This window comes from Anarhichas minor, unplaced genomic scaffold, assembly GCF_050575085.1.
Source record: "Anarhichas minor isolate MPS153535 unplaced genomic scaffold, ASM5057508v1 ptg000027l, whole genome shotgun sequence".
NCBI lineage: Eukaryota > Metazoa > Chordata > Actinopteri > Perciformes > Anarhichadidae > Anarhichas > Anarhichas minor.
Genome location: NW_027466473.1, coordinates 21,466,677 through 21,490,402, shown reverse-complemented (window position 1 = coordinate 21,490,402; position 23,726 = coordinate 21,466,677). Strand labels below are relative to the sequence as shown.

The 23,726-nt window shown below is 43.5% G+C and overlaps 2 protein-coding genes across 24 annotated transcripts in view; one reads left to right on the top strand and one right to left on the bottom strand.

Annotated features, from left to right (window-relative positions):
* The window catches only part of tcf7 (transcription factor 7), a 65,995-nt gene extending 48,102 nt beyond the window's left edge, over positions 1–17,893 (top strand). The window contains exons 5-13 of one of the 23 annotated variants that reach the window (XM_076102453.1): positions 215–302; positions 3,970–4,149; positions 5,411–5,530; positions 6,426–6,588; positions 7,182–7,289; positions 8,229–8,276; positions 11,930–11,978; positions 16,511–16,683; positions 17,679–17,803. In XM_076102453.1, the coding sequence (XP_075958568.1) occupies positions 215–302; positions 3,970–4,149; positions 5,411–5,530; positions 6,426–6,588; positions 7,182–7,289; positions 8,229–8,276; positions 11,930–11,978; positions 16,511–16,680 (926 nt within the window). In that variant the 3' untranslated portion in view covers positions 16,681–16,683; positions 17,679–17,803. Of the gene's footprint in view, positions 1–214; positions 303–3,969; positions 4,150–5,410; positions 5,531–6,425; positions 6,589–7,181; positions 7,290–8,228; positions 8,277–11,929; positions 11,979–16,510; positions 16,684–17,654 lie in introns of all 23 variants that reach the window. The other 22 variants (XM_076102455.1, XM_076102454.1, XM_076102459.1 and 19 more) reach the window with 22 other exon arrangements.
* A 1,931-nt stretch (positions 17,894–19,824) lies between these two features.
* On the bottom strand, positions 19,825–23,481 carry skp1 (S-phase kinase-associated protein 1). Its single transcript, XM_076102476.1, has 6 exons — positions 23,347–23,481; positions 22,677–22,776; positions 22,413–22,486; positions 21,923–22,066; positions 20,638–20,778; positions 19,825–20,512 (listed from the first exon to the last, which is right to left on the bottom strand). The coding sequence occupies exons 2-6, from the start codon at positions 22,771–22,773 to the stop codon at positions 20,477–20,479; spliced, it is 492 nt and encodes a 163-aa protein (XP_075958591.1). The 5' UTR covers positions 22,774–22,776; positions 23,347–23,481; the 3' UTR covers positions 19,825–20,476.
* Between the last annotated feature and the right edge of the window lie 245 nt (positions 23,482–23,726).

Below are 23,726 nucleotides of genomic sequence, written 5' to 3'. Positions count from 1 at the left end.
CCCATCAGACCCGGGGCTGCTGACCTAATGAGTGTGTGTGTGTGTGTGTTTAACAGACAAAAAGACAGAGACATGCCAGCATTTATTTAGTGTGTCTGTACTTATGACGTCTTTAGTGACTAAATGCAAGAGACAAACGGTGTTAATGTGTGTGTGTGTGTGTGTGTGTGTGTGTGTGTGTGTGTGTGTGTGTGTGTGTGTGTGTGTCCTCCAGGCGTTCACAGGCACCAGTCCCAGGACCTCTCAGGGTACTACTCCCTCCCTCCAGGCGGCGTCGGCCAGATCCCTCCCTCCATGGGCTGGTGAGTCTCTCTCACACACACACACACACACATCTGTACATGCTCAGTCCTTTTGTGTACTTGTGATGACCTTGTTTGTTGTATAACTCACAATCTCATCTAACATTAAAGGAAAACATCAGGTCTGTCCCACATGATAAGAGCTGAAACTCTTAGTAGTCGATTAGTCGATAGGAAGAAAATGAATCGGCAACTATTTTTATAATAAGTATTTCTTTTTTTTTTTATCGAAACAGCCCCAAATCCACCGGCTCCAGCCTCTAAATGTTTAGATTTTCCTGGTTTTCTTCGTCTTCTGTGATGGTAAACTGAATCTCTTTGCATTTTGGACCGCTGGTCAGAAAAACAAAGAAATCAAATGTGTCAACTTGCACTTTGGGAAATTGTGATGAGATTTTTAGTTCATTTTTTCTAATATTTTAGTAACAAAACATTTAATCGATTGAATGAAAAAAACAAAACAGCAGTTCAGTCAATAATGAAGATGATCGTTTGTTCCAGACCTACAAACGTTCTGCACCATTAACCCAAAACCCTCAAACAAAAAGCCTTCTGCTAATCTTCACAACTCACCTTTACCTTCCTAAACACCATCATCATCATCATCATCATTACGTATGCACACACACACACACACACACACACACACACACACACACTCTGACCCGGGTCAGTGTTACATACATCACTGTCTCACCTGGTGTCAGCGTGGCTAACCCAAGGCCCCGGTGACATAGAAACCACCTCCTTTGATCCTCCGTGTTTAGAACGACCGACCTGTGGACTAAACGGAATGTGCACGACTGCAACATTTGAGAAAGAAATAGTGCCGAGTCACAAACTCTAAGGAAAAGTTATGCAATATCACATCTGAATATGCAACTCTCAGTGTTCCCTCGAGATGTGGTGCATTGTGGGAAAGGCTGGCAGGTCCAGGTAGATGAATAAACCAGCAAAGACACAGAGAAAGATGAAGCTTCTGTCCACCACCTTGTGTTCTGAGCTCCTCGTGAGGGTGAAGCGGTGTAGAAACAGCTCCGTCTATATTTAGTCCTTTCGTTCACTTTCCATCTCTTCTGAGTCGATTGTGAGCGACGCCATGCTGTGTGATTGTGACTCTTCTAATGTCAGACGTCCATTGATTTATGGATCAACACAAATCCATTTATTGCAGCCTACGGTATCTGTGCCTGGACTAAATCCCCCGCGGGAGCAGTTTAAGGCTTATGTCAAATGTCATGGAGATTAAAACTTAAAACTTAGTTTGTGCAGATTAAAACTTAAAACTTAGTTTGTGCAGTCTTTGTACACACACATGTGTGTTTACGTTGCTGTAGGACGAGCTAACCGTCTCCAGATATTTCTCACATCTGTGATTTACAGGCGTTTTATCTTTTTTTCAGACTCTTCACTGTGGATTTTCAGAAATATTATTAACGGCTAATCTCCTTTAAACCAGATGATCTGCTTGTTTTGGCCCCTCGTAGTGTGTTTCTTTGTTGGCGGAGGAGCGGAGAGCATAAAGAGCGAGTTTTTAAATGTCAAATCATTGTTTTTCTGTTGTTTTCACTATTAGCCTGGCCCCCCCCCCTCCTGTCCCCCCATGACCACCTCCACATGCCCCCCCCCCTGGACTGCTGGCTGGTCGGGGGGGTCAGGAATTACTTGAGATGAGTTTTGTTTTCATTGTGAGGATGCAGCTCTGCAGCTGTGGTGGGAGCACGAGTCTCACCAACATGTTGCGTTATTAACTACAGTATGAAACTTAAGCCTCTTTAATAGCAAGCAAAGCAGAGTGCAGCCTCTTCCTTAAAGGGGCAGTGCACCCCACACATCTAAAATACATATGGTGCTATTTATCAATATGGATTGTTTTGGTGTGAATTGCCTAGTTATGGAGACATCGGTCCTAGAGATGTCGGCTAATATAATGTGGCAAGGAAAAACAAGTCCCATTATATCGATGAGAGGGCAGATAGATATTGATCCCTTTTTAAGGAAGGATGGCCCGTAAAGGTCTGACCTGAAGGGACGTCGATGAGGAGAAAAGCTCACAGAGACGGTGGAGACTGGACATAGCTTATATATAACGGCGCACACTTTCAGACAATCTCCCCTGGAAGACAGTCATTGTGTTGTTCTCTTAGTTTCATAAGAAAAGTGACAGAAAGAGTTGTGTAACAGAAGAAAAAGAGAGCTAGAGAGAGAACTTGTTGCTTTTGTTCTTTCTGTCCTCGAACAAAACACAGAGTATCAGACCGAGGTCTTTCTGAGACCTTTAGTGTCGGATCAAACAGTTACTAGAAGCATAACCAGACATTCCCCTTCTCCTTCATTCTCTGACATTTCTAAACTCATAACCTTTGACTGAATCCATCAGTCTGTAATTACTTTGTTGTCACTTTTAGTGTAACGGAGAAAATGCACGAGGCGCCGCAGCGAGCAGCACAATGGAGCCTCGTTTTTCATTTCATTCCCAGCATACCTCTGTCCAGCCATGCCTGTCACACGGGAGGCATGTTTGTGTTCGAGCGTCACTGTCACTCAGAGACTGTTGTGAAATATGAACCAAACTGAATTTTTTTATGGATTCTGAGATGTGGTTGCGTGCAGCTTCCTGGTGGAATCAAAAGCAGACCGGTTAACTGCTTTTATCTGAGCATCACTTGACCCGTGCTGTAGACGGTTAAAACCAGATTAAAGCATGAACGGTCCAGAGCTCAGAGGTCTCTGAATCTCTCCCCAGATGAAGGCCTCTGATGCCGGGCGTTAACTGTCTGTGTAGCGCCATGTCCTGGAGCTAAAGGAGATACAGTGGAGGAAAAGAAGAAAAAGAAAAAAGAGGATGAGACGAGGAAGTGTGTGTGGTGATGCTGACGATTGCAACGGTGATTTAAATTCTAGATGTGGATTGGGGTGCGTGCGTGTGCATACGTTGATGAGTGGGATGAGTCGGGGGGGGGGGGGGGGGGGGTCGTCCTGGCTCTGGGGAGGTAGAAGTGTGGTTTTCTACATATCAAAGGCTCTTGCTTACATCCCATCCCCACCCTCGACCTCCCGCGGTGTGTGTGAGAGTGTATGTTTCTGTTCCCGGTAAGCCAAGTATTGACACACAGCTGTCAACAGTGCTGATCCAGACGCTCTGGGGGGGGGGGGGGCTCCTACAATAGATGCCTCTATAGATGCAAATAGGAATTAAACCACCAGATTTCAAGAACAATGAAGAATGAGATTGAAGTCTTTTTTTTTGCATCTTACAAAACATAAAGTAAAAGATACGTACACTCGTATATTAAAACGCACCAGCATCTTTTATGCATTTAAAAAAGTGCACAGGAGAGTTGGGAAGCTGAAGGACTGACCAAAGATCTCTCCTAAAACCCACAGCAAGACGAACTAATTCTATGAATTATAAATGATAAGAGATAGAGACAACAAAATAGGAAAGATTCCTCATTCCAGCTGCCTAAGAATCAACATTAGAGCGTAAGATGTTTTCAAAATGCAAATCAAAATGTTGAATTGTTTGAAAGTTCAGATTCCCCAAACAGACTACATATAAATCAAAAGGGGCCACACATTCTCACAGGGGCCACCAAACTCTTACCTGTGAAGCCCAAAGTCACCAACTGTTGCCGTCTCTTCCCCTCCGCTGTGCTTGTGGCAGGCAGAGCCAGCCGGTCTACCCGGGCCTGTCCCCCTGTGGATTCAGGCAGCCCTACTCGTCCAACCTCTCCAGCGCCGCCTCCTACTCCAGGTATCGTAGCCCTCCGCTGGCCGGGACCGAGCCAGCAAAAACAACAAGCTACGCTCTTGCATCATCGACTCCTGTTTATAGCACATTCAGGTTTTTTTTTTTTTTTTCATACTCCGTGTGCAGCTTCTGTGTCGGCTTTCATTGGGCGGCTGCTGTAAAAGTCCTATTAGAGCCGTGGTGTGCTGTAAACAGGACAACTTCAGCGTTTCTCCAAAATAAGCCGAGTCAAGTCAAACAACTGAGCCGAGCCAAGCTAGCCGCTGCTGCAGACACACACACACACACACACACACACACACACTTGAGTACTTCAGGGGGAGCATGACGTCTTGTGAGCCCCGCTGTGAGCTTGAGAGAGCTACAACGTCTTCCTCTGGTGCTTTTTATGTGCATTTGCTTTAGCCACGGCTCTTAATTTGATCCTGAGAGTAAGTCGGTGCCTTCTCGCCCGCAGCACTTTGCTGGTCTCGTGCACAAGGCCTTGGTCACACAGCAACCGGAGGTCAACCTGCCTCTCATGTAGTTTGCTTTAGGCCTGTGTCGGGTCACATAGGTGGACATTTCCACAGCGATTGTCTGTTTGTTTTATAAATCCCAACAATCTAAAAGCCAGGTAATTGATCACATGATCTTGGATATCACACCTTTAACCTGTTGCTAAGAGGGGAAATGTTCCTCTCTATTCACTACTTCCAGCAATAAGTATTACTAACTTGAAAATCTCAATTTACACATTAATAGTTGTGTTTTCCTGTTGCTAGTACCTCAATGTTTCAAGTGCAGTGAAGCCACCTATGAGCTATTACACTATGCAGGTTAAAACCAAACAAAAGGAATATATTTTGACCCGGACGCTCACTCAATCAGCTGCCCGATGCTGCTTCTTTGACAGACAAGGTGCTGAAACAAACTTCCTGAAATGACTAACCTGCTTTTAGGCTGAAACAAATAGACTTGGATGATATCTGACTGAGTTCAGGCGTTAAACATGTGAAGGATTATTATCTCCTTCGTCTCCCGACCTCTGGCTCTGTAATGCTAGGACGCCCTCTGGTGGTGACAGCCGCTCACACCTTTGCTGAATAGATTAAAAAGAAGTAAATCACACATTTGAAGCACTGTGCTCAACATGAACACCATCCTCCAGTTGTTAAGTCATCCATTGAGACGCTTTTCATGCTTTCAGGCTCATTGCTCACCAAAAAGTGACGCTCTTGCTTTAAAGCTCATCGTCCGCTCTGCCCCCCCGACTCTAAAGAATTTCTCTGAACCCTCGTTTGTTTGTCTTTCTCTCGTCCTTCCGTCCGTCTCCCCCCCCCCCCCCTCCACCTCTTTCTTCCACCTCCACCAGGTTCCCTCACTCTCTGATGCTGGGCCCGTCAGGCATGCATCCCACAGGGATCCCCCACCCAGCCATAGTGCCCCCTACAGGCAAACAGGAGCACGACCACTATGACAGGGGCATGTACATGTAAGTATTGCCTGCACTTCATTTGGTTTTGGGGTGATTTTTCTCCCCCCCTCTCTGTCACACTCCTCATCATATCCTCCTTTTCCAGCGTTTAGTTTCTTGTTATACTAAATCATGCTCTGTTTGTATCACACCACTTCATTGTTCTTGTGGGGTTTGACTTTAATTTGGTACTTTTTTGAGGCAGTATTAAATATATTTTTTACCTGACTGACTCAGGGGGGGGAATAAACAACTTCAGTTATTAGATATAGTAGGACAGTTATAGGGATTAATATCTTAAAATTAAAACATGAGGAACTCATCATTTCAGCTGTAGTGGACATGCATTTCCTCTTGAAGGAATCTTTTCATGTGTTGTGAAATATAAGGATTCGCTTTCTTGGCGTGAGTTAGAAAAGAAGAACGATAAAACTCTGTTCATTAGATACTGTATGAAGCTACGAGCCAGGAGATGGTTAGCTTAGCTTAGCACAAAGACTGGAAACGGGGGGAAACTACTAGCCTTGCTCTGTCAAATGATAACAAAATCCACTTACCAGCATCTCTGAAGCTCACAGTTAACTCCTCATATCTCGTCTCCTCGCTGCAGATTCATATTTAACGTGCAGACATGACAGAGCTATCAATCTTCTAAACTAACCCTCTAAAGGAAAGGGAATGTGTATTCCCCGAAATATAAACTTTTGCTTCATATTTGTTTTCTGTATGTATGTTATGTTTCATGTAATCTATTGTATTTTAGTAACACCAAATCTAATATCTTGTATGCACAAACAAAAAGAGAAAAACAAAAAAACTGGCTCTGATTCTCTCTCCATCTTTGCTCAAATTCCTCACCTCCTTCCTCCCGCCACACTCCTCCTCTTCCTCCTCTTCCTCCTCTCCCCCTCAGGAAGCCGCATGTGGAAGCCAAGCGGGAGAAGGAGCCCAAGAAGCCGGTCATCAAGAAGCCCCTGAACGCCTTCATGCTCTACATGAAGGAGATGAGGGCGAAGGTCATCGCAGAGTGCACATTAAAGGAGAGCGCCGCCATCAACCAGATCCTGGGACGAAGGGTGAGGGATTCACACACACACACAAGTGAACGCAGACTAATCCTGTTTCCAGGTCAGTTTGTAATTTCACACATGAGGAACATGAGAGGGCTGAGGTAACGTGAAGTCTGTTCCCCTCACAGACTGGTGCTGCTGAGATCATAACAGCTCAGACTGGTGCTACTGAGATCATAACAGCTCAGACTGGTGCTGCTGAGATCATAACAGCTCAGACTGGTGCTACTGAGATCATAACAGCTCAGACTGGTGCTGCTGAGATCATAACAGCTCAGACTGGTGCTGCTGAGATCATAACAGCTCAGACTGGTGCTGCTGAGATCATAACAGCTCAGACTGGTGCTGCTGAGATCATAACAGCTCAGACTGGTGCTGCTGAGATCATAACAGCTCAGACTGGTGCCGCTGAGATCATAACAGCTCAGACTGGTGCTGCTGAGATCATAACAGCTCAGACTGGTGCTGCTGAGATCATAACAGCTGTGTGTGTGTGTGTGTGTGTGTGTGTGTGTGTGTGTGTGTGTGTGTGTGTGTGTGTGTGTGTGTGTGTGTGTGTGTGTGTGTGTGTGCGTGTGTGTGCATGTGTGTGTCTCCAGTGGCATGCACTGACCCGGGAGGAACAGGCCAAGTACTACGAGTTGGCCAGGAAAGAGAGACAACTCCACATGCAGCTCTACCCAACCTGGTCTGCCAGAGACAACTACGTAAGCACTCCTCTTCTTAACCTTCATCTTTTCTCCTCTTCCTCCATACTCCATACAACCATTTCCTAAACTTAATTTTTAAAAGCTGATCTGAAAAAGAAAAAAAACATAAAAGCAGGGGGATGTAAAGGTTTTAAGTGGAGGAGGCACTCTCACTTTGTTATGGAACAGGCATGACTTCTACACCTGCTGTAGTGGGAACCATCTCTAGAGGGAGGAGGTCATGTGGCTGAAACTTGAAATGTTTTAATGATCTAATATGTTGTTACATTCCTTTACAAGTATTACTAGAAATGTGTTGTTTTTTATTTATTATATCAATTTAAATATATTATAAACATGATGAGTTATACTTTAACATTGTGTTATACCAGAAAGTAATTTGTTTTGAATAAATTAAATTGTTCAACTATAGTGTCTATGGTGTTTTCACCTGGATTCTTCTATTATTGATTTTTTAAATTTCATCAAAATAAGAGTAAGAAAGCAATGAGAGGGTTTTATCGTACATAAGATCGTGAAATAAAAGCAGCACAAAACATTTGATGCAAGCCACTTGACTTCTTTCTCTCTGGTTTGATTCCCTGTAATTAAAACCAACATGGAAACAATACAAACAGAACAGGATCAATGCAATAAACCAGAACCTGTTGAACTGGGTTTGATCATATTTAATGTTCTCACAGATATTAATCAACTTAACTCCCTTTACTGGCTACTGTCTCAACAACCTGCATGATTATTGGCTCCCAGGCCTGTCAGTCAAAAGTCATAAAACATAACGGACATAGCATGAAATGATTTAGTAGGTCTCCCAGAATACTAGAGGAAGTCAAACCTGTGTGGTGCATGTGTTGTGTAGTCTAATGTTTTGGGGATGTGCTGTATCTGGGCTGCTGTGTGCCTCTGATCTGTCAGTTTGCTGTTGAACTCTTGCAGGAGGCGGGCCTTAGCGGGGTCGCAGGGGAAAAGAGTAAAGCTGATTGGGTAGGGACACGTCTTACGGTGGATTTATGCCTCTGTGGTGGGAAAATATGTGAAGAGCTGCATGAAAGGGGTTGTGGGTATTCCTGTGCAAAGTTTGCATGCACCTTCTTCAAAAAAAAAATTCTAAAACAATTCTTAATGACTCACACACGTCAGCCCTCACCAGCTGCAAAAGCAGATCTGATTGGACTACATTTCACCAAGTCTTGCACATTGCCATGGTTATGACTACTAGTCGCACAGAGGTATAAATCAACCCGTTTTGCTCAACTAACAGAGCAATGGCCGCATGGCTGTCCTCGCTGCCTTAGTTTAATCTTCACTTTAACAATACAGCACCTTCATTATAGTTACTAGTAGAGCTAAACACACGTTACGGTTACACAGAGACACTGCACTTAGTAGTGATTTTTAGACTAAGTAGTCATCTGTTTTTCTAATAACTATAGGTTTATGTAAACCCTGTAATGTCTGAATATTTTCAGTGTGTCATAATCAGGTGAAGTAAAGGCTTTGGTTGTAACAGAAGCTGCTTTTCAGTGACGTTTGGATACCTGTCAGAGTGGTGACCTGTCTACGCTTCTCTCTGCTGTCCTGTCTTGTTTTCTCTCCACCTCACTGAGCTGAACTGTGTGGACGGGCGGGCATGGCACGCTTTGCTTGGGCTGTGGTTTATAACACGTGCTGTTCCACGTCACAAACATGCACACTGATTCACTTCTGATTTCATTCTTCATTCGTTTTTTTGTCTCAATCCTGCCGTTTTTTCTTCGAGCAGATATTTCAAAATAAATGTTCTAACTCTGTCCGTAGATGGTTATTTCTAAGCTCACCGCTCAAAAGCATCCTCGTAATGTTGTGAACATGTTATAAACCAGAGCTCTAGTAAACGGTGGTCATAGGTGTAGGAGCTATTGCTGTCTGCATGGAGCTTTGAGCATTTTCTAAGCAGCGAGGCGAGGCGTAACACATTGGATGCTGTTGCACATGAACAAATGTCATGACTAAATACGACTGTCTGTGTAAACATCGTCCATCCACACTGGCTTACGGACAGGTGCAATGCTCGAGTATTCAACCCGCACAAATAGAGTGGGAGTACAACAGACAACTGTCGTTTGACTAGTGCAGAGACGGGCGGCTGGCTAGTTAGCTAGTTAGCTTGTCCTTCTCCGGAGCGGTGGGCATTGAGGTGGAGGGACCGTTAGACCGAGCGCTGCCACTAACCACCAGCCGGCTGTTCAACTCACGCTCTGTAACCAGTGTAGCATTAAAGCACGGTGGAATTAGCTAGATAGCTTGCTAGTTCCACCGTGCTTTAATGCTACACTGGTTACAGAAAATAAGTCAAACAGTGTGCTTTCCCACACTGTGACGGTGTGTGGATGAAGCATTAATCGTTTAAGTCGTTACTGCAAAACCGCACCTTAGTGAGTCCGCAAGTTTGTACGGAAGTTAGACCGCCACAACGGTCGCAATGGCAACAGCACACGCAGAAAATGGCCGCCGCTCTGACCATCCTGCTGCATTGATTTGAATGGGAATGTTCGTTCTACTCCTATTCTATTTCTATGACTCAACTATAGGGGCACTGGACAGGTAACTCTACTCTGTATGTCACCAAGTGGAACCTTTTCAGATGATGTTTTAGGAATCATGTGATCATTCTACAGCTGTAAGGAGGACTTATTGTTGCACCATAACATCACAACGTATGTAAATTAATCTAAAACATAAATGGTTTATCCAAAATATTCCTCTTAAGCACAGGGAGTCTGATCAGCAAATAAGTAGTGATGAATTATGCATCCAAGCATTCAGGACGTCTTGGCTGTGCTTCAAAAATATCTGTTGCATTATGAGAAACACCCTTCACTCCCCATCACCCTCATCACAAAAACAAAAAGAAAGTCACCGGACCTACTCACAAAACAGGAAGTGAAGTTCCACACATCACCCCCGCAGCTGTGGAGGGTTTCTCCTCCGAGTCCTAAAGAAACACACACACACACACACACACGCGTACGCCCACAAACTCACAGCTTCAGAATGGTGCACTTGCAAGAGGAGTTGTTGTAACCACATAGACGATGCTGACAGCGAGCCGAGGGGGGGGGGCAGACATCGAAGCGTAGGCGGTAAGATCTCTGAACCCACATCCTTCATCTCACCCAAACACAAGGCCTCGCTTCACCGTCACTGGATGTGCTTTAACAACTGTGATGTTTACCTCAACAGTCAACTATGAAAGCAAGATTGTTGGATGCAAATCTTTAAAATACTTTTTTTTTTAAAGATTTAAGAGTTGTTCCATCGATTACTGTTTGGCGACGCGTCAGTTTTTGCATGAATTAAATTCACAATGACATTAGCGATGGAGCGTATTTTCTTGTTTGGATTTCGTCATCTTTCTTGCTTTTTTTCTTGCTTTCGTAGAGCATTAGATATGGTTGCCTGACCTGGTTGCTGGTTGCTGCTTTTAACTTTGCACTCTATTTGAAATGGATTTACATAAGGGATATTTGATGTGGTGCAGATTTCTGTTGGTAAAAGAATAGAGTTTTGGGACTTTATTCCATCACAAACACTCACTGTCAGTATCGCTCTCAAAGAGGGGTCGCTACCGAGGGCGGTGAACGAACATCTTCAGCTAACTGGAAAAGCAAAGATGAATCCAGAAATTCTTTTCGGAGACATTTTCAGACAAAATCATACACATTGAACAATATTATAAACAACAACACTTTTGTTTTTGCTCCTATTATTAGAAGAAGATCTAAGACTTTTTCTATGCACACGGACGACTTCATCCTCTCATATTTTGGTCCCAAATTTGTTAAAATCTGTGTTAGTGAGCCTCCTTTGTCAAGATAAGCTGACTGGTGTGGCGTATCCAGATGCTGATCAAACAGCAGGATCACTACACAGGTGTGCTGGTCACGATATGAGGTCACTCTAAAATTAGCAGTTTTATAACACAAAACAATGTCTCAGAGGTTTAGAAGGAGTGTCGTTGGCATGCTGACTGCAGGAATGTCCACCAGAGTGTTCATGTCACGACCATTAGCCGTCTCCACTGCCGGTACCGACACTTTGGCAGTACAGCCAGTCGGCCTGGCAGATCAGGTGTAACCACGTCAGAACCGGGACCTCCACATCGCCCAGCCACCCGTCGCTTTGCACAAACCCAAAAATGTTTGCACATGTTGGACAGAATGCATGCAAGCTGCAGCATGACTAGTTGGCGGAGGCGGTAAATTCTACTTTCAAGATAAAACTGCACATTTTAGAGTGACCTTTTACTGTGACCGGCCCAAAGCACACCTGTTTAGCAATCATGCCGTTTAATCAGCATCTTGATACGCCACGTCTTCCAGGCGGACGGATCTGTGTGGGTGCTCACTAACACGGATTTTATCAAAAAGATGGGAGCAAAACAAAAGCTAAAAAATATTTTTGTTCCACATCGATATAAGAGAGCAGCTGCACTCTTACACAAGGCTGATAACTGATCTGAGTAGAGACCAAAAGAACTGGATTCATCAGCTTCAGTCAGAAGTCTGCTGATGGTGAATTTGATGCTTTGTAGTCATTTCAACAGCTGAGCCTGTCTCATTTAATTGGGGGGATTTTTTTTGTTTTTTCTCCCGCAGGGCAAAAAGAAGAGGAGAAAAAGGGAGAAGCTGCAGGACTCCAATACAGGTAAACACAAATATCTCACATCTCTCCTGTCAGACAGATGCCACGGTGCCATGTTTCAGTAGAGCAAAACAAACTCAAATAATTGAGAGAATTCAGTTGAACTTGAAGTTGCGTTGGCGCTCTGTAAAGCAACGTCTTGGTGTCTTTGAGGCAGGATGTGTCTCTAACGTCAAACCACCCACCCACTCTGCTTTCCACCTAACCTGGATTATAAACCTTTTAATCCCCCGGTGTACAAAACTCTGTGTCCTGTTCTTAGCTGTCCGAGTTTAAACTGTCAGACATCACGATTTCCCTTTTCCCTCAATGTATGTAGGCAATCCAAAAATATGTTCCCATCTCTTAAGCAGTTAAAACACACACACACACACACACACACACACACACACACACACACACACAGAAGTCCTCTACATGTCCCTAGCTGATCATTTTGTACCCGAGGGCTCATGCTAACCCTGTAGTTTAGTAACTAGCATCAGCAGGTAGCATCAAAACTGAGAAGGTAATACTGTGGAGCCTTTCTAAAGCTAAACTCTGCAGATCTTAAATGTGAGAGACGGGTAGAACAATGCTGATAGATGTTAGTCAGCTGGTAGCGACTGATGGAGAAGCATGAATGATGTCATTTATCTTAACCCACGATTGACTCTCCTGAACCATGCTCCATTTCAAAATGGCAAATCTAGAAATCAAACCCGATTTTCAATTAATAAAATCTGATAGAGAAGTCGTAAAGTGTATTTGGGGATTTTAAGAGCGCCAGAAAGTGAAAAGCGCTTAAAATCCTGTACTAACTGAGCGTCACAGTGCGGCTGCCCTCTCTCTCTCTCTCTCTCTCTCTCTCTCTCTCCGTACGTCTTAACAGCCTGTTTCCAGGATGTCTGACTTGTTTGTTGAACTAAGTTGTGTGTGTGTGTGTGTGTGTGTGTGTGTGTGTGTGTGTGTGTGTGTGGTTACTCTGGAGGTTGTCGATGTTTTGCTGTGCGTTAACCGGCTACTAACAGTTTGACTTGATGGCTTTCTCTAAACGACATGCTCTTGTGTCTCTTTATTTCTCTCCTCTTGGTCTGTCTTTATCTCTCCTCCCTCTCTTAACCTTCCTCTCCTCCTGCTCTCCCTCCCTCTTGTTATGTGCATGCTGTGCATTGTGCTCAGACCCGGGCTCTCCTAAGAAATGCCGGGCTCGCTTCGGTCTCAACCAACAAACGGACTGGTGCGGTCCCTGCAGGTGTGTACCAAACAACCACCCCCACTCACCCCACCCACTCCATAGCACGGCACTGCTATCGTCCAACAAACAGACCTCCTCTTTCCTCCCATCAATCATCCGTCCATCACCTCCCTCTGATGGGGTCTTAGTTATTCAAACATGTCTTAAAGGCGGAGCATTTAATTAAGCGATTTGGAACGCAGCTCAGATGCTACTTAAGTTACCAAGCTCCACCCACTGGCGATTAACTCAACCAATGAGATTAAGTCTGCCTCGAAACAAGCTCCGCCTTCAAAGAATGTTTGAAAATCAAGCCTGACCTCTGCATGCTGTCTGTCACTAACGAGCTGCTCTACAAACCGCAGCATCATGGCCATGGATATGTAGTCGTTAGTAAAACGTGTTCCCAGTCGAAAAAAAGCATCAAAACATCTGAAAAAAAAAATAATTCTTGCAGCATAATCATAACACTGTAAGTCACTAATACCGGGTCAGTAATATTCCTTTGACTGTAGGTGAGGCATCACAGGGGAAGGAGTAAATCTTTTTCTCCCGTTTCCTTATTTAGCTTGTTACTCTGATGTCTCGCCGTAAAGGTCAGAGGTGGTTTCGGCTTTGCACTCGTGTTATGAAGCGTCATACAGGCTCTAAAGGTAATGTGGTTAAAGGGGAATACCACTCTGATTTCAGAGAGAAACATTTATTCCTCAGCTTCCCTGCTGATCTTTTTCTTCCAATTTTTTAGTCTTCTTGATGAAAGACTTTAACTTCGAGCATGTACGAACGTTTGTTAATTCACATGAGTTTGTGCCGTAAATTGCCGAAAAGTCAGACGTCGTCAAACAAGGTCTGAGTTTGGCCGGGACTAAAATAACAATCCTTTATTCTTTACACCAGCAATTAATACCAGTTTGCAACACCTGTGTTGTAAAAGTTCAAACACTAAATATTTCAACTCTTAAATTCTCTGAAGACCCACACAGCTGTTTCCAGTTACTCTGGCTGATTAGACTCCGCTCAGGACGGAGCTTCCTGTTGGCTCCGTTGCACCTGTTGAGGCGGGACAAGCTACATGATCACTCTCATTGGTCGATGAAGATTTGCGACCCGACAAATTCCCATCAAAGCTGCGGCCCACGTCGGACCCGAGCAGAGAGCATAACTGAAAACACCTGTGTGGGTGTTCAGAGTCATTGTGAGTCAGTAGCCAGGCTGAATCCATTAGATCGTGTAGTTATGAACTGAAGCTGGGAGGTTTCCCACTGTGAGCAAATGGCCTGAGCCAGCTGGAATAATATTTTGAACACTCGCAGAGTTGTAAAATCAGATTTAATCATCTGCCAGAGCTGCTCATACAGACGTACCGCAGGATTATTGACTACGACAGCTTCAGCATTGATCTCAGTTCCTTTTGCTCAAGATTGCAACAACCTCAGTTTCTCTGTAATAAGGCAGAAACATGGCGGTAGTAGCACATAACTTAGAAGTAAGCCCATCACCTCGTCTGGTTTACAGTAGACAGTCTTCGCTGCAGGAGTCGGGAATCTGTGTGGTTGTGCAGAAAAGCTTCTACCACCACAGCACTGTAGCAAACCCCGCCGTCTTCCCCACCGTCACGTCATGGAAATCTAAGAGTGTGTGTGTGTTTTCGGTTTGAGAGAACAAAGGGGGGTGAATGTGGTTAGAGCAAATCCTTATCACCACAGCTCAACACACACACGCGCGCGCGCTCCCTGCAGCTTTACATTTTGACGGCATTCTCATGCCCATCTGCTTTCAACTTTCTCCATTCATGCGATGTGGTAACAGGCGCCGTTTGATGGTGAACTCTGACATTTAGAAATCACTTTCTATTGCACTCTTCCCCTCCTCTCCCTCTCTCTAAATATGGCCTAGCTCCTTGCGGTTAAAACCTGGTGACTCATATCATATTCTGGTAATGATCATGGGATCCTGTGAGCTGCTTTGATGCTACGCTCAGAGCTACACAAGTCTGCTTTTAGGTTTAACACCTCGCAAAGCTCAGCACATCGCTGCTGTTCACCTGTTAGACACATGCAATATGTTTCGGTGCAGGCGGTTCATTGTTTAACACTAACAGAACTAAACTGAAACGGAAGTAATATCGTAACTTTATTATTAATGTGAGTGGTATTCCCTGCTCTCAAATAATAAATTATTAATCATTTATCTTGGCATGAAGACTGGAAACAGGGAAACAGTTCAAAAATATGCAAAAGAAATACTGAATGAATAAAAATGTGTCTCAACCAAACTCCAGGAAGTCACAATGTTGTTCGCCAAGAACTATTTCCAGTCCAGGCGGCAACCTCCGGTTCTGAAAAGTGAAGCCGATACTACATGTGTTAAAGCTGCATTCTCTCTAGTGACCATCAGGGGGCGACTCCTCTGGTTGTATAGAACTAAACATCGAACAAAAAGTTCGGAAATTAGTGTTTGGTAGATTATTTCTCTGTTGTAACTATGCTTCTTGGCAATGAATGTTATACCGTTGAAAAGCCTGTTTAGTTACCTTTCAAACGGTGCCCCATTTGTAAGGATCATGCATTTCTGGGATGAGCAGCAGCTGAGTATGTGGGTTGCGGCCATGAAAAATTTGCCAAATCTTCTCTGCCGGTGTCGGCAACACCTGCACTGGAACCTGAACATGTGGAGGAACGTTATGTTCAGCGATGAGTCCAGATTCTGCCTAAGGAAGTTGGATCGTAGGGTCAAAGTGTGGAGAAGACGGGGAGAACGCTATGCTGATTGCTGCACCGATAGAGTAACACCTTTCGGTGGAGGCAGTGTGATGGTGTGGGGCGGCATCTCCATCACTGGAAAAACAAGGCTTGTCTTCATTGAAGGCAATCTCAATGCAGAGAGATATCGAGAGGAGATTCTGCAACCAGTGGCAATCCCATTTCTCCACAGTCTGGGACTGAACTCCATCCTCTAAGATGACAACGCTCGCCCCCACAGAGCGGTTTATCAGAGACTACCTCCAGAATTTGGGAGTAGAGAGGATGGAATGGCCGGCCAGCAGTCCTGACCTTAACCCAAGTGAACACTTGTGGGACCAGCTGTTCGTGCCAGAGTGACCAACACAACCACGTTGGCTGACTTGCGACAAATCCTGCTTGAGGAGTGGAATGCATCCCACAGCAGTGTGTGAGCAGGCTGGTGACCAGCATGAGGAGGAGGTGCCAGGCTGTTGTGGCTGTGTATGGTTCTTCCACACGCTACTGAGGCTCCTGTTTGTTAAATGAATAAATTGTAAAATTGCCAATATGTCTTGTTTCTTCCTTGTTACTGATAGACTTCAATCATCCAATCCACCAAACAACACCGAACAAGAGTCGATGGCAGAATACGCTGTTTGGCATTGGCAGAGAAGATTTGGCAAATTTTTCATGGGCGCAACCCACATACTCACCTGTGCAACTCATCCCACAAATGCATGATCCTTACAAATGGGGCACCGTTTGAAAGGTAAATAAACAGGCTTTCCAACGGTATAACATTTATTGCCAAGAAGCATTGTTACAACAGAGAAATAATCTACCAAACACGAATTTTCGAACTTTTTGTTCGATGTTTATGAGAAAATGACTCTACTTCTCTCTTGATTTATTACCTCAGTAAACATTGTAAACATGAGTTCATGGTCTCAATCTCTAGTTTCAAGTCTTCTTCAATACAGCATGATGTTCATTTAGTAAATTATGGTCCATTTAGAGTCAAGTAAACCATAAAGCAGGGTATGCTTTAGGGGCGGGGCTACTGTGATTGACAGGTTGCTACCGCGTAAGCAGCATCTCTACGAATATATGCCAAATATGCTCATTTCACCGATTGCAAAAAAGCCAAGATGGCGACGGCCAAAACGCTAAAGTTGAGGCTTCAAAGCATCGGCCCACAAACCAACGCGTGATGTTACGACATCCACTTGTTACACACAGTCTATGTTTAATGGCTGTAACTTTGAACTTAACTAGCTGTTTCTCCCTGCTTCCTGTCTTTATGCTAAGCTAAGCTAAGCGCCTCCTGGTTCCAGTTCCATAACACAAATCTAGCCTCAGAGACATGAGTGTGGTTTCAATTTTCTCCTCTGATTCAAGAAAGCAAATGAGCAAAGTTCACAAAATGTTGAAACTTTCCTTTAATGCAATCTTTAATGTTTTTCCTTTAGATTGACACCAATCAAACAATTATGTTTTATTTTTCCTTATAAAAGAAAGTGACTTAGAAGTTTAGGAGTCTTTTGTATCTAGAAGATAATTAGTCATAAATGATATCTGTGATGTTTAGTTTTAACTCTCCATTCACTCGTTCATAGACTGAACTAATACCTGTCTGTTGTTCATTATGACCTCACGTCACCTGTTCGTTGACGTCAGTGTGTGAATGATCGCATCTTCATGAAAGCCTGCTGACGTTTACCATCCACACTCTATTCACAGATAACTCTCTCTGACTGTCCCTAGGAGGAAAAAGAAGTGCATTCGCTACCTTCAAGGAGGAGGCTGCCCCAGCCCAACTTCTTCAGATTTAAGTGCTATAGACTCTCCGCCCTCCCCGACACGCCACCACCGTCTGTACCAGCACCGGCTCCCCCTCTCCCCGGGCTGCTCCCCACCACCCACCTCCCCATCCGCACACCTCCCCTTGTCACCGCCGACACACGCACGCTCGTCGCACAACACGCGCCCGCCCCTGCTGCTCCGTCAGCCCACGACCAAACGCACCCACGCGCTGACCGGCAAGCAGACGCACTGCTCCACGGCGGCGCTGTTGGCCGCAGGACTTTCTCTCAAAGTGCTAACAGAGTCTCAGTGATCCTGAACCCCCGTTCACCTCAGCTTCCTCCAGAGCCGTGAAGATCATCTTCCTCACCTGCCTTCATGCTCATGTGGTTCGCTTTTTGTTTTAATTAAAAGCCAATATTAAATAGTGACTGAGGGTCATCATCCTCGCCTGATGGAGTCCCCGTTCAGAGGCTGGATCCTCCACAATCTGCGCTTTTAGACAGAAGGCAAATCCTCCTTCAAGTGGTCAATTATTTAATCAAGCCTTCAGGTAATCTGTCTGGAAATATCTGTCAGATCTGTGGCTCTCCAATCACCGGTAAATTGTTACCAGCCGGGACACGTTTAACCTAATCATACTGTAAATTTGTGACTTCCTGGTCATGAACTTAAATGTGTTAGAAGTTGGAGGAGGAACACCCGAGTGTCTGAGAGTCTGTGAGGCTGAACTGCGTCATCTGTCCGGTGGTCCGCTCAATGAGCCACATGGTTGGGAGGATCCAGCCTCTGACTTTGGTGAAAATTAAAGAATAATCTGTGGTTCTTTGGCTCCATCTGCTGCAGTTCAACTCAAATGACGTGATTAGTTTTGCCTCTTGAGAATCACTTTGACAAATAAAAACTCCCACTCTGTGCTCTTTTTATTTTAGTTTCTTCAAAGCCGGCCCTGTGCTTTGACCTCCATGGCAATCACAAACACAAAGGGTTGTAAATGAGCTCTTCGTTAAACACAGACTCTTCTTCAGTGTGGTGACATTTACACTCTTATCCTGACTTCGGGGGGTTTAGGGAAACTTTCCACTGTCGCTCAGACCAAACCAGACTAACAAGCAGCCATTCTGACCAGCAGAACCTCAGAGAAGGACAGACTCACTTTTTTTAGCTGCCATTTTGTTTAACAGTTCGACTTCAGTTACATTCCATTTCCAAAACCTTTTTATAACTAGCTGTGCAAGACAAAGACAGAAAAAACATTTTCAGCAGGTAAACAGTTCTCCTTCATGACAAACATATCCCCAACAGCAAGTTACATTATCTCTTTTAGGCACTATATCATGTTACATTTTTTGTTCCGTTTTCTCATTTCTGTACGAACCTCGTGATTTTCACGGTCAGGTGTTTAGCTGGTGGGGAACAATCAGAGAAAGGATTTTTATGTTATTCTTTGAACATTTTTGCAGCTCCGTAAACTAATCTGAGACCAAATGGGTACTATTATATTGCATTGTGTTGTAAAGTTTTATAAATGTTGGAATTCCCCATTATAATTACACTTTTATATGTTTTTATGTAAAAAAATTAAAAATGAAATAGATAAAAAATTTAAAAAGATTTTAGTTGCTACCATTTCTTATAGGAATACATTTTGTGTTTGTCCTTTTGTGCAGAATTTAACTTTGTTTGGGTCAAGTGTTACAGCAGCAGCGTTCAAATATCTTGTGTTCTCAACCCGTGCATGTTCCAACTTCAATGTTACAAAAAGGCTTTAATTTCCTGTTCAGCTTGCAGCTCCACACTCAGCATGTGTACAGCAAACCTGTTTTCCTCCAGCAGAGAGAGCTCTTGTGCTAGAAATAGCTTGTTTAATTTTGACGTCAGCAGTGGAATCACCTCGAAGATGTCATTTGTATTTTTTACGCCTCTGATGTATTACATGTTTTTTGTTCGATGTATTAAAGTGTTTTTAATATCTTTTCCATGTGTGCTGTGGTTTGAAACACAAGAACACTGCAAGAAAGACGTCCGTGAGACAAATTACTGTTACAATTTAAATTCATGCTCCTCGGCTCCCCGCTACCTTCAACACAATAACCACAGACACCAGCCTTTTTATACGTTTTATTTAATCCTTCAATAAATGTTTGATCATCCCAAAAATCCAGCAGAGCTTTATCCGAGAAAAAGTTTCCAATTCAAAACAACATGAATTAGGAATGAGCTACTCGACGCTGTGTGACAACACACAAGTACTTCGAGTCCAAAGGACATCACGCAAAGAAAACATCTTTCCACCTCAAACTGAGTTCCCATTAAAACGGCCAACCCTCTGTGAACGCGGCTTTACAGAACAAAAATAAAATATTCACCCTTTCATTTCCATTGTCAAAAAAGCCATTTTATTTTATCAATTTAAACCTAAAAGAAAAACAAACATGTCCAGTAAAAAAAGACAACCGTAGCGATTAATAATGGGGAGGACGTCTTCTAATCTGGTACCAAAGCCATGAAACCGAGACTATATATCTTAAGTGGATACACAATATGTGCTCGTGTGGAAACAAAAGAGCTTCTGTTTAAATAATGACAATACACAGGCAGGTTAAAATGGTCATGCTATGGGTGTAGAGAAATAAGGGGACAGGGGGATGGCTCTAAATATACTAAATGTAAATATTGACAAGTATGAACAACACCAGTGCAACCAGTTAGCAGGAACAGTTCCTATTCAGTGTGGTAGTGTTGGCAGGACCTCCCCTTCACTTCTCTTCACACCACTGGTTCTCTTTGCGTACCTGAGGACGAGAGGAGGAACAACACACCGTGTGGAGGGTCAGCGGTCAGAGCTGTGATCTCTTGTACAGAATCAAATAGATTTTAATTATCTTTATGTCTTTTATGAGACGGGTGGAGTAAATACCTGGGCTTCCTCCTCCTCTGTGAAATCATTTTTGATGTTGAAAGTCTTCCTGATCTCCTCCGGGGTTTTGCCTTTAATCATGTTGGCCACCGTCTTGCAGGTGACATCTAACAGACCTTTGATGTCCAAATAGTTGGCGGCCTGGAAACGGAAAAACAACAGTGCCATGAGGAAAATGAGAGTTGAGTTTAGACTGAAAAACAGCCCTGAATAAAAACAGGAGGCGGCTGCGTGTTTGAGGGCCTCACGTTTCAGGTACCAGTGTGACTATTAACGAGAACCCCATTTAAACCTGACAACATGCAATCTGAATGAGGCAACAAACACATTGATGCAAGGTGTAAAAAATCATCGTGATCAGAGTGTGATTTGATCGGTCAAACCACAGCCGGAGTTGCCAGGAGAAAATTCTTAGGAAATCTGTCCAGCAAGTTCAAAGGTCACATAACTCCAGCTCTTCCTGCTTGCTTGGACTCAATGGAAACATGAAACGCTGAGGTGAAAATCAATATCCAAAGAATGTATCCAGAAAGATCCGCATCACATATTAATACAAAGTGTACGTTAATCGAGTCGTAGTTTCATGAATCTGAAGGCTTCATAAGAAGCCAGAATACAGCAGTTTACATCACTAAGAGAAATGATTTCACAACTCTATAGAAACATAGATAAGAAAAACATTCTTAATAGTAGTGTGATATTTATTTGAACAATATCTGAGCCCTACTGCTGAGTGAGCCATCAGCTTACACACTAAGCCGAGGTCACTGAGGTAAACTCTCACCCTGTACTAACAGTTTAACCTCACATACACTGTTTGGTGACAAAGCCTTGTGTTCATGTTTTTGTGGCACGGGAGGAGCTACTCCGTCCCCCCTTCCCTCAGCATCAACAAGCTTTGTGCATGTAAACACAGGGGGAGGGGGGGGTAATCAACTCAAGTGACGAACACGCAGACTTGTGTTTCACTTCTTGGAAGCCCACAGCTTCTCCAGCAGCTATTTCCCAACCCCTCCCAGGCACCGCTTCGATTACATTTAACTTGTCGTTTCAACACGCTGCCTAGAAAACAAACATTTAAGCCCAAAGATCACTCCCCTGTGGTTTTACATCTTAAACAGTCTTTTCCAATCCTCACAGCAGAAAACCACCATTCCTCCAGCTGTTACCAAGCAACTTTTGTATCTCTGTAAACCCAAATGGAAAACACTCAGTTTGGTTTTGGAGGTTAGTGTCAACCTCCAGGGACTGAATGCAGGTTAATGTAAATGTAAACAGTATTTACCAGAATGAGTTCAAACAAGGTGCCTTGGTCCACTTTGAGGAACTCCTGGTCCCATACAGGAATGTCATCTGTCCTCTTCTCCTTGTTCTCATCGTCCTCAGGAGGAGGAGGGTCATCTTTATGATGAGTGCACCACTGAATAACCTGAGGGCCACACACACAGGTACCACTTAAAAAACATGCTTGTTCATTACAGTAGTCACAAGCTTGTGTAAGGCATTAATCAGCACTTAATTATCAAGCAACGGTTCCAGTTGGAAATAATTGCAGATCTAAATCACAAAAATGAACTTGAAGAGGCGAAAAGAAAACAGGCGTTCACAGCCTTCTGCTCCCACACATGTGGTTAGAAAAGAAAACTTTCACACGGGCAAAGGGGAACATGTTTGACACACAAACTACTGTTTCTTCTGACAAACAAACCTGATGAACACTGATAATCACAGGTGAGTGAACACGGTGCTATGCTGTGTGTTTTAGGTAGCGTTACCTTCTTGAGGATGGCAGCGTTTACATTAGGGAGGGGAACTGGGTCATCGTCTCCTTCATCATCCATTCCCAAATCTGTCAAAGAATCAGTGAACGTCATACATATGTCTGGAATACATCAACCAAAATGTACATTTATCTAATGAAAATACAGCCCCTTATATTGTGCAAAGGAGAAAAATAGATCACACAAAGTCGGCCATGAAGGGACACTATGGATGGGTTGTTTGTGATTACTGAAGATGATATAAATATATATTTATACCTTCTAACATGGTCTTGATGGTGACAGACTGTTTTGCTATCTCAACATCCACCTCGAAGATTTCTCCATCGGAGCTCTGTAGTTTTATTGTGGGCATTATCTGTAGAGAGGGAACATAAGATTATAAAAACACATGAACGAGGCGCAGTTACATAAACACACACTAAATGTGATTAACCAACGAAGTAAACTGCTTACACTAATTCAATGCTAATGGTGCAGCTAGCTAAGCTAATGCTGCAACCTCCAAGCTAACAGCGATATATCTAGCTAGACACCTGTTAGCACAGGCTAAACGACGGGAATGCTAACGAAATAGCTAATGGTGAGATTGCTATTGCATTTATAATTAACAAAAGGGATGATCGTTAATACATAAAACACCAGGCCTGAATGTTAAACTAGCTACATTACCGTTACACACCTTGTATGTATGCGTTTTAAAATCAAAACAATCCTCTAAGCTAACCAGGCAGCTAGCATTACCGTGCACTATGCTAGCATCTTAGCTTGACGTTACGCTAGCTAGCGCCTCGCGTTGTCGGAGAGGCCTCTTAGCATTCAAACAAAGATGTAAACAAAACGTAAACACTGAGATTTTACCCCGATTTCCAAATGACGACATGTAAAAAAAAAAGAGGGACACATTTAGATACACGAAGAGACTTACCGTAAATGTATTTAACTCAGATCCAGAGGTGGGATTCCTCTGTAGTCAACAGAAAGAGCCTAACAGACGATAGCGACCGGAAGTCTCTGGATCAACCTGGTGAGAAAGGGGTGTGGCCTCATGAAGGCTGCTTTTCCTGTTTATCTAACCTTTTTTATTAATTTACTTTTAATTTACTTTATATTTATTTTTGTGGTGGCCGCATAAAGGCTACTTTTCCCTTTTTTTTCTTTGCACCAACACACTATCTTTATCTCTATTTGAAATGTTTTTTACGGAAAAACATTAAAACTCAAACATTTAAAACTCATCTATTATTCTTATTGTTGGAGCTATTTATTTGATATTGTATTTTGTTATTTCATTTATAAGTAGTATTG

Bases quoted from the DNA above. Each gene is read 5' to 3' on its own strand.
- skp1 (XM_076102476.1), bottom strand. From the start codon at position 22,773: ATGCCCACAATAAAACTACAGAGCTCCGATGGAGAAATCTTCGAGGTG. The intron at 20,779-21,922 runs GTAAATACTGTT...TTCCGTTTCCAG, and splicing joins CCTTGTTTGAACTCATTCTG to GCCGCCAACTATTTGGACAT. The intron at 20,513-20,637 runs GTATTTACTCCA...TCTCGTCCTCAG, and splicing joins CAGAGGAGGAGGAAGCCCAG to GTACGCAAAGAGAACCAGTG.